We start from the raw sequence: 10,739 nt of genomic DNA on the forward strand, positions 1-10,739 counted from the left end.
TTTGTTTGTAACTGGCGAGTTTTTATTTGTAACTGGGGCTGAAGTTTTTGTTTTTGTAACTGGGGAACTTCAGCTCTAGAGCTGAAGTTTTTGTTTTATAACTGGGGAACTTCAGCTCTAGAGCTAAAGTTTTTGTTTGTAACTGGGTTTTTGTTTGTAACTGACGAACTTCAGCCTTTTTAGATTTGAACTTCAGCCTGTAGATCAAGATTCAGTGGCTAGAACTTAGTTTATGTGATAGTAACAGGAAAAGTTGCAGATTGTTTTCCAGAAAATGCAATATGTTTTGTTGGATAGTAACATGAAATATATTATACTTTATTCAATTAAATCCTTTATCCATTGCTTGGAGTGTTTGGTTGGGTCTGTATCTGAAATTTTCTGGAGCAAGCCATACCGAATATTGCATCTAAGTAACTGTTATTGTATAAATGACCGCCAAAACTGCTAAATAAAGAGCAGAGGGAAATTATCAAATATTTGTTGTATGAAGATTAATCCTCGACATTGCAGATTCTGAATAAAAAGATTTACTTGTGATAAATAGTCCAAGAAACTTCAGCTCTAGAGCTGAAGTTTCCAAGTTACAACACAAAAACTTCAGCTCTAGAGCTGAACTTCAGGCCCGGCTACTAGAATGCTGAAGTTTTGGGTGATTGCCTTTGCTACTTCAGCCCTGTATGCTGAAGTTATGCGAAAAAGCGAGTACGCTTGCAATTTTTTTTGCAAAGCGGGCATAAGTTAAAATGTGACACAAAAAACGGATATAGATGCAATCATCCCGAGCAGACAGAGATTTTGAGTTTGAGCCCGGTGTCACATTATATAGACAAACAATATCACGTGCTTACCTCATGGAAAAAAACCAACATGTGAGGGAAAAGTTTAAAGACATAAATAAGATAAATGAGAAATAAATGCATGTTTTGATACCATGCTATATGAAAGAATCAATGGAATTATGGAAATATACAAGGGCAGAATTAACAACTGCTCATCCTAAAAGGTTAACTACGAAAAGGGACTTAAATAAAGATTCGCAAAACAGGAGATTCGTGACCGACCAATTGACATACAAGAATGGCACAGGGATCTTTGCCTGTATGTCTAAGTATCCTTTTTTAAATTTGATTTTTGTGCTTTCGAATTGTTTTTGTTTCCAAACTGATAGATATTCTGTTGTATCAGATATTCCTATTGTTCTGTGCGGAAACAAGGTTGATGTCAAGTTAAGGCTAAGCAGGTTAAGAAGAATCTGTAATACTATGAGATATCAGCAAAGAGTAACTACAAGTTTGAGAAGCCTTGCCGGGTACTTACTTTCTTCATTCAACTATTAGCTAAATTGTGCCATTCTGCAGAAGAAACATATTAGAATCATATTTTGATGAATATGATTTTCCTGTTCCTAACTTGCACTTTGTGGAGTCTCCTGCCCTTGCGATCGACTTGGCTGCACAACAACAGCTGTGTGTTGCTGCAGACATGAGGCTGAGCTTGATGATGATGAGACCTTTGATTAAGAGAGTAATCAACCTTCTCGGACAGCATTTGTGGATGCGGTTATGATTTTTCTTTTTTCCTATGTACTGGTGTCCCATTTTTTTCCACCATTGATGGGCTTCTGAGGACTCTCTGTTCCAGAATATGTAGGCTTTTTGAACTCTGTTCTATTTTCTTTCTGGTTTGTGGGAACGGTATGAAGTTTTTATTCATATCTTCTGAATGTGGATTGCGATTTGTTTGGATGGACCGATTTGGATAGATGAAGCTACTGTGGTTGCTTATTTTATGTGTTCTTGTTCAACAGTATTTCCGTTCTATCCTAGTTAGAAATGTGTTACTACAAAAGTCTAATGTGCAATAAGAATGATAGGTGAACAGAGACACAATAACAACACAAAAGACTTGACTGCCGCCTTCTCCTAATCCCTACTTGGGCTCTCTCTCATACGAATCCAATCCTTTCAAGATTGTTAATTACCATGCTCCCAGCTCTAAAGTTAAATCTTAAATGAATTATCAAAGAAGATCTTTTATATTAGGATGAGATGTACAAATTTCGTCGGCATTTATATACAAGTGTTTCTTCGAATTCTTACATCAATAGAGGAGTTTCGGCACAATTCAAGCACACCCAACTTTTGATAACTTCTCTAAAAGCCATAAGTAAATGGAACCACGAATACAAACACAAGCACAAGGATTAACGCATAGTCCTTGATACCTTCTGCCCTTGCCAACTGACCAGTAAGGATCTTATGTCGGGAGGCATAGCCCACGAAACGCCACATAGATTCAGAAAAAGCTCCCAGCACTGTTTAGCAATTTTACAATGGATAACTAGATGATTAACACTTTCCAACCCTTCTTCACATAAGTAGTAGCATTTGTTACTTGGGCAGAATCCCCTTTTTTGTAAATTATCTTGAGTTAAATTGCTTCTCTACTTTGGTAGGTGCTTTGGTTCTCCATAACATTTTCCATGGCCAATTAGATTCATACTGATCATTTTGTTCCTGAAGAAGATCATAACAGCTTTTGACAGAATATCACAGATCATTGCTTGCTGTCCAAACTATAAGATCCTCCTTGTCTTCCTCCACCACTGTTGTGCCAAGTAATTGGAGTAATTGCCCTACTTCTTCCATCTCCCAATCATTAAAGCCTCTTCTAGGATTTAATTCCCAATCTCGGTGTCATTGTCATGTCCCCAACTCCCAGGCAGTGAAATTAACTGCATAAAGGAAAACAAAATGGTTTCTATAAGACAGTTCATTGTCTCAGGGTGCTGCAAAGATAACAGGGCTGATGCATACCTAGTTTTAATGGCTTGTTTACAAGCTTGATCAATCCATGGCCGACAAAACAAAAGGCAAAAAGGCCTGTATTGGTTGCAGAGCATAAGTAAGAAGATTGCAAACTTTTTTTGAGAATGAAGTAATGAGATTGCAAACTCCTTACGTCAACTCTTTCTTTTGTGTGGTAAACTAAGGTATTTTATGATAAGAAGTAAAAAGAAGGTACTATAGAAGTACAAAAGAGAGAATCAAGTGCATCATAACAGCATCATACCCTCCAAGAAATTCAAAAGAAAAGATGGACTATCCAGCATATTGCTCCCTAGCATAAAAAGCCTGCTGACATCTATTTTCCACAAAAGAGGTAGGTTGTCTCTTTCCTTCAAAGCATCTATTGTGTTTTTCCAATCATATGGTCCACGTGATGCATAATGGGTTAAACTCGTAAGCTTCTCACGTCCTGAGGCACCACCCAAATGACTCCTTAGCTCAACTCATTATGCTCAACGATTCGCTTTTTAAGATAATAAGTCAAGATCATTTTCCTTTTTCCTATTTTCCTTGTACAATTTGCATCTGACCTCAACGTAGTGGATCAAGGCATTCTCAGGTTTCTCAAAGTGAAAAAGGCAACACCACTATCTAAAACCCCTCATCATGCTTCCACATGCCCAGTTTGGCCTGCTGTAAACACCTTTCAAAAGATAGAAACTCAAAAAATGTCTAACCAGAACTCAACACCTCAAATGGCAATAATGGAATTCTGAACACCCTCAACTTTTTTGTTGTCTCTTCCATTCACATAACAGAGAACATAGAGAAATTGCCAAAAATTATTCCTGAAGTATAGAAATCTGGGTGCAATTCATTAAAACTAAGCAATCTAAAGCATTCATACTTGAGCAGATTCTCATTTTGAAATACATGATTTTGCTAAAGTGCAAATGTACAACTTTAGCTTGGAGAAATATCCAAAGTGCAGATGTCCTAGAGTAATTTGGTAGATGAGAGAATCATCAAACTGGGAGTATGATAAGATCACATAGAAAATAAAGAAAAAGACAAGGATGACTACCAAACAGGTATCTGGAATAACCTCTTGAGGTATCAACTGGCACCTCTGCCAGGTGAAACGCCCCTTCAGCCACGGCCCCATCCTCCCTGACCCAATACAACCAGAAAAAAATTTGAGATCAAGAAATATTCCTTAACTAACATTATGAAAAGTGCAGCCAGGGTAAGCAAGGTTAGGAGAAGGTCAACACGCGTGTTTAGCACTTACCTTGTAGTGTTGTGGATGGGACACAGCATATTACTACATGAGAACATTAGTTCGCCTGTACCACCTTGCAATAACTAAAGCATCAACCAAGTCAGGAAGACAAGTATCTTCTCGCTTGAGACGCCTTTTCTACCAGGAGAATAAGCCCAATAAGAACTAACAGATTAGCCAAAAATGTTATATGAACTAGATGATTATGTCAAACTGATTGTGCATATAACAAATATTCCCCTATGAGCAGTTTAACAACTGACTCCTTAGAAAGATTGCAGTTTGACCTCAATTTAAAGCAACAGTTAGAAGTGCACAGACCAACACATAAAAATATTCCATAGGCAAGTTCAGCAGTCAACTTCTTAGTCTTGATAAATTCTCAACACATAAAAATGAATTGAAATTCTCATAAAAAACCCCATCTATTATCCATAAGGAATGTGCCACACGACCAACCTATTGGAGTTAGTAAGGAAGAGTTATATGTTTCAGCATATTAGCACCATAACTGAGATTCTGTGCCAATTAAGCTGTTGTGTAGGTTAGACATCTCTTTAACACATTGCATGTATATAATGGAACCTGTGCATGTCTACACACTCAGCTCCTTTTGTCAAAACACATAAACTAAACTCCAGCTTAGCAAATATAAAGCATGATTCTAAGAGACCATTTAAACCTGAAAAAAGACAGAAGGAATTCTTTCAAGTACTGCTATTAGCAAGTACAAAAAGAACAAAAATGAGTCTTCAATTCATTATCCTAGTGAATTCTTTGTTTACTCAATGCAGCTAGATCTTGTTTTACAAAAATTATGCAGTCTAACAACAACTATACTCAGAGTGTAGCAGGTTTCAAGACCGGATAAAAGAAGGGTTGCGGTAGATTAACAACACGCGTAAATATAATCAATTTATGATGAATCCACATAGTAATGAGCTCGTTGGGGGTCTGAGTAGAGTGGAACAGATATAATGAATCATATTTGGGGACTGAGATGTAGTTGATTGATTAATAAATATGATTTTATTGCTTTACAAAAAAAAAAATCAATAAATATGATCCTGCAGCCTTGATAGATCTAAACTGGAACCAACTTCCTTAAATGACATCATCGTGCATGGAGTTTAACATGTTACCAATTGATTGACATCGTAAAAGTAGTGAAAAACTTTGTCAAGCTTATTCAACTTGTTTGTTATTTGCTCCAAAACTTAATAAGATGAAGCTAAGAACTCATTCCAGCACATATACTGCATTCTCTCTCTCTCTTTTTTATTATTATTATTCATAAGAGAACAAAAAAAAAAAAAAAGAATTCTCCCTTTTTTCTATAAGGAACATATTATGAGAACCTGCCTGAAACAGATTCCAATATGAAACAATAAATTGCTATAGATTTTCCAAATGCCAAAAAATTATCCATAAACCAACAAACAGCCTAAAATGGACAAATAAAGAATAAGAAGAAGAATACACCATCAGCGTGAAATTAAAATTTGCTACAATTATATATCTGCTCAAGCCCCACTTGTGGGAAACTACTGGGTTTGTTGTTGTTGTTGTAGTAGTATATATCTGCTCAAGGAATAATTCAAAATGCAAAGGAAACAATGGCAATTGACCTACTTATAATAGGGAAACATGGGAAACAGATACAGAAAACACCACATTATAGAATCACCAGCAGATCTTAAATCTAACCACCATCCACGGTAATGAAACCCAAATTATTTGATAGCAAATGTGGGCTTACCTAAAGTTATATAGAATGTACCAAACAAAATTCACTACATGTCTACATCTTTCAACAACAAATCTTCCATGAAGAACTGCAAAGAACATATCATCAACTCCTTTACTTCCATCGGAAAGACGGAATTTATGCAGATTTGAAGCTCAGATACAAACAAAGTTAAACTGCAAACAAAATAGGAAACCTGTGATACGAGAGATTTGCCAAGATTTCTGGGAAAGCAGATGCTTACAGTATCCCCATTTTATGCCCACTTGAATGGCCGCAAATCCCAGCATCATCTTTATACATATGGAAGCAAGGGATGATGCTTCAATTTTCGGCCCTGGAATACGCATGGGACTGATTAATAATATCCTCAAAAAGGAGCTTCATATGCTGCCAAATTTTTTATAGACAGCAAAATTCTGTCCATAAATACATATTAAAACCATTTAGTAACATTGGGAAGTTGTGCAGATTAGAGCTTATATACAAAGATTCATAGGAAAAGTAGATAAGACTTAAAATTTCTAGTCCCAAGTTATAACCACCACTTCATACAGCTAAGCGAAATTCCAAATTACATCTGAAGGCTGTACAAACTAAATATTCAGATAAAAAACTTCCAGGCTTATCCTTCAACTATTTGCATCAGTTAATCTTCAACTACAGCCTACATTAATGGGCATGTGCCCTCCTTCAAATATTTTGGCATCTAGTCTGCAAAAGCTCCTCGTACAATCATTTAAGAGGTACGAAAGAACTTTAACACACACTTCAATGAAGGATACAGTGCACTATCACTCCTATACCCGCGTATATTTTGTGCTACATGATGCTTTGGATCTAAAATAGATATTTCTAATGTGTGCAATGTAGTCCTATACTGCGCATAGGAATCACAAGATAAAAGTGAACTGAAGAAAACCCTGACCGCACAAGGACATGAATCAGTACAGTCATTCACCATGATATGTTGATACATATTTCCAATATAAAAAAATAGATACAAGATCCCATACTACAAAAGTGAACAGTCAGAAAAACTGTATTAAACTGAACCTCCAAAGTTACAAAACATAACATGACATCTGGCTTTTTACAATTCTGTTAGCAACAGGAACCTAACATAGAGAAGAAAAGAAAGAAAAACATTACAGCTGCTATTTGATATAATATGAACCTTTAGAAGAAATTAGGTTCTTTAGCTCCATCAAATGTTCATCATTTGAAATATGCAGTGTTATACGAAGATCGGTTAATAATGCTTCTTTTTCCCAAGTTAATGGTCCATAAGCATATAATGCCACCAGGGTGCAGCGATAAGCATGCAACTCTAATCTATGAACACTTGTTGCCAATTCCTTTTCTGGAGGATTATTATGACTTTTCTCCTTATATCCTGAAGGACCTGAACCACAAAACGACTCAGCATCACTACAAAGGCAACCTGACACTCGATGTGAAACTCGTAGAAGATGACCTAATAATTCGTTTGGTCTCTCACTAGTGACACTACAACTACCAACAGAGCAGGCATCGCTATCAGAATCACTAGGTTCCAAGCTTCTCCTAGGGGAAAAGCCAATGACACCACCTAAATCTTCTCTCTCCAATTCATTAAATCCATTTGATCTAATGTTAATGGAAGTATGCACGTATTTTTCACCCAGAGTTCCTCTTGGGTAAGCAACAGCATCTACCTTTTCCTGTAAGGTCACCAGAGCTGCTCGTTGCCTGCGATTATCGGTCTCAATTGCTTGATATTTCTGAGCATTCCCATAAAGTGAATCAACACCAGACGAGCAATAAGGAGACATTCTCTTTAGGGATCTTGATGAGATTAAACAAGACTCTTGTCCTCTATTTTTTCCTTCAGTGGCTAAACCATCAGTTTCTCCAAGAACTTTAGTATGTGCATCAAGTTGCAGCGGCTGCGACTTCATCTTCCGATTACAATCTTGAGCTGAAATTTTGTTAGATCTCTGGGTCCCAGCTTGATCAAAACCCTACAAAAGAAAACAATAGTGAGATCAGGGAAGGCAAGGAAGAAATAGATTCTGAATTTTTTATACAAATTATTGAAAGATACACCATATGCATCATATATAAAATTCACCTGCTTATTACCATAAGCACATCAAATACAATACTGTGTAAGGACAACTACACAGACGTACAAAACTGTTCCCTCATTGCATAGACGCTACCGAAACTGCCATCAATTAGAATAATAATTTATAATTTGATTTGATGCGTATAATCTAGAACACTTAACCACTAGGGTCAAACCCACTTCCCATATTATTCAAGCTACACGGACTATACCTTGTCCAGTCCATTTTTGCTACAGAGACTGAACACATAGAGACACATATACGCAAATGAAACAGTTCTCATAAAAAGATCTAGTTAAAAACATATATGGATCTTACGTAGACAGCAATACAAAATAATCCCGTCAAATGAACTTTTTCTAATTAAAAACAAAGGCAGGGAAAAGAGCAGATAAATGATGAGAGCAACTCCAAATTACTACAAATTTTTTATAACAAGCTTAAATTTCTTCGTAAAGCCAAAACATAATAATAAAATGAAAAAGAATATGTACCTTTCTGATAAAAATCCATTTGCCATCTTTCCAATTTTGTCGATCTCTCATGCCTGATATATGAATGCTAAGTTCCAGAGAGCAACTAAGTAGTCTCACCAAATAACGATCACGTGGTAAAATACTGAGCATGATGGCTACTTTCCAAGAGCAGTCATTATATACCTCCACAATGTCCCCAGGTGCCCAAGTCTCCACACACTGCACTACAGGGGGGCAGGGCCTTATCATCTCCCTTGATACCCTTTCTTCGATATTTTCACTTTGCATTGGTGAACCGGAACCATATCTAACACTGCAAGTGTGGCCATTACCAGACACTATCTCGGCAGCACGCCATGAGATTGGCACCTCAGCTCTGTTCATTACTTCCACCTTATCACCCTTTTTGAACCTCATTTGAGCAAAATTTCTTTCCAACAGCCACAACCTGTGATAAGACAAAAAGTTATAACGCTAACAAAAATTCTGTAAATAGATTCTAATACAACATAAGCACTGAAAATTAAGTTCAAATAGACCAGAGGAGAACGTGTTTGAGTTCCAGCCAACACCCCTCAAATATGTTTACTGTTCACACATTATACCAAAAACTCAGCAAACCGATAGGCTAAATATCTCAAAACCTAATCTCAAAAAACTCATATACAACCCTCCTTCATTATACAAAAAGGATGAGTTAAAATAGACAAAAAAGTTGACCATAGACCCCGAACTAAAAAAGAAGCCTTCACAACATCTCCATTACCTGAAAAAACCGTTTAATATGCCAAATCGCCTACAAATTAATTGCAATACTGAACCAAGCTGCACAACTGTTAAACCATTAGCTCAATATCTTTATGGATTTTCGAGATTTTTAGATTTTTATTGCTATTTCTCGAAGAAATTAGGATTGATTATCAATTAAGGAAAATGATCCCAATAAATTCATTAAAAAAATTCTCGTAATTGGCTTAAAGTTGTGATTAGCAATAAACAAATTCGATGAAATTCCCTAGAACAATAAAAATGAAAATATTCAGATGAAATCTCATAGAAGTCGTGAACTGAAGTTATGAAATTTCAAAGCCTAAAAAATACAAAATAAACAAAAAATTTAATTAAATTCGAATCATGATTAGCAAAAAAAATCAATGAAATTCCTAAAAGTTATATAAGTAGAAATTTCGATAAGATCAAACAGAAGTAATCGGTTGAATCTTGCAGAAATTAACAACCTAAACAATGTGGGGGGGGGGGGGGGGGAGGGGGCTTTTTAGCAAATAAAGAAAAAAAAAAACAATACCAAAATATTGTAAAAAAATTCAGTTAAGCACAGAAATAATCTATTCAATTTAAGGTAATTAAAACCCCCAAATGAAGTAAAACATTCAATACGTTCTCAAAAATCGAAGAATTAGGGCTACAAAAACCCAAAATTTACAAGGTAATAAGCTAAGAAAACGCACCTTTCTCGAAGAATTGATGAAATAGCTATTTAATTGAACAATCGTTTGTGAGTATTCTGGATTGTAATTGCTCCCGGAGAACACAAAGCTTTTAGAAATTAGAATTGGATATTGCGGTTCTAGGGTTTTGAAATATATTTTGGGGGTCGAGGAGAAGGGATAGATCAGTGAATAAATATTGGGGTAAGGGTACTTTGGGAAGATCTGCCAAATAGAGCTTGTTTTCACTTACCTCTCCTTTGTTAATTCTCTTCTTTTTCCTTCTTGCCAGCGGTTTCGACTTGAATATAAAAGTTTAACTTTTCTGAATCTAATCTATCTAATTAATTATTAAAACAAAGTCAAGCATTAAGAGTTTTTTACAATACTGTTTTCTTACAAAATTTATCCAATGCAGAATTTCATTATATCTAAAGCAAACTGTAATTTACCAAATTAAGGTTCATCTCGTATTTCATAGCAACCACATATTGCTGAGATTTAAGAGGAAAAATAAAATTCAAGACTTAAAGAGCAAGCACAAAATATAAAATATTGAAGATAACACACCCCAAAAAAGGTAAATACAGAATTAGTTGGTCAGCCAAAAGTAATTGTATTCATTAGTTAAAAATATACTATAAAATATGTATATACTGTGTATATAATTCACATATATGTAGAGCGACTAAAAATACATATTTCCGAACAAAAAAAATACCCAGCATCAATCTCAATGCTAGTTACAATAGCATAGACGAGGATGACCTCCTCCATGTAATGCTATAGTTTTGTTGTTTCTGTAACCTAACCTTGCACTCAATCTCATGCCTTAAAGGATACACTTTGTTCCCTTTGTATATTTTCATCTACTAGCTAGCAA

At 35.7% G+C, this 10,739-nt stretch overlaps 1 protein-coding gene and 1 long non-coding RNA gene across 19 annotated transcripts; one reads left to right on the top strand and one right to left on the bottom strand.

Moving 5' to 3' along the window:
- The first annotated feature begins 949 nt into the window (after nt 1–949).
- LOC142172989 (uncharacterized) lies at nt 950–1,792 on the top strand. The gene is made up of 2 exons (XR_012702354.1): nt 950–1,101; nt 1,189–1,792. It is a non-coding gene; the product is annotated as an uncharacterized LOC142172989 (long non-coding RNA).
- Nucleotides 1,793–2,019: 227 nt separating this feature from the next.
- On the bottom strand, nt 2,020–10,187 carry LOC107805088 (uncharacterized). 18 transcript variants are annotated; one of them, XR_012702345.1, is made up of 8 exons: nt 9,878–10,159; nt 8,427–8,856; nt 7,519–7,824; nt 6,018–6,158; nt 5,834–5,909; nt 3,076–4,212; nt 2,820–2,885; nt 2,020–2,737 (listed from the first exon to the last, which is right to left on the bottom strand). XR_012702345.1 is itself a non-coding variant. In XM_075237365.1 (3 exons), the coding sequence occupies exons 2-3, from the start codon at nt 8,823–8,825 to the stop codon at nt 6,979–6,981; spliced, it is 1,245 nt and encodes a 414-aa protein (XP_075093466.1). In that variant the 5' UTR covers nt 8,826–8,856; nt 9,878–10,187; the 3' UTR covers nt 6,734–6,978. The 18 variants fall into 18 exon arrangements, 2 of the variants coding, with proteins under 2 accessions (XP_075093466.1, XP_016484554.1); XR_012702344.1 differs by having other exon boundaries at nt 3,076–3,495; nt 3,877–3,962; nt 4,084–6,158; XR_012702353.1 differs by lacking the exon at nt 5,834–5,909 and having other exon boundaries at nt 6,066–6,240; nt 9,878–10,165.
- Between the last annotated feature and the right edge of the window lie 552 nt (nt 10,188–10,739).

The sequence above is a fragment of the Nicotiana tabacum genome, chromosome 18, assembly GCF_000715075.1.
Source record: "Nicotiana tabacum cultivar K326 chromosome 18, ASM71507v2, whole genome shotgun sequence".
NCBI lineage: Eukaryota > Viridiplantae > Streptophyta > Magnoliopsida > Solanales > Solanaceae > Nicotiana > Nicotiana tabacum.

What these genes read in the sequence shown, in the direction of transcription:
- LOC107805088 (XM_075237365.1), bottom strand. Translation starts at nt 8,825, where the DNA reads ATGAGGTTCAAAAAGGGTGATAAGGTGGAAGTAATGAACAGAGCTGAG. An exon ending in AATGGATTTTTATCAGAAAG is followed by an intron (nt 7,825 to 8,426) that starts GTACATATTCTT and finishes TTTCTTTTGTAG; the next exon opens with GGTTTTGATCAAGCTGGGAC.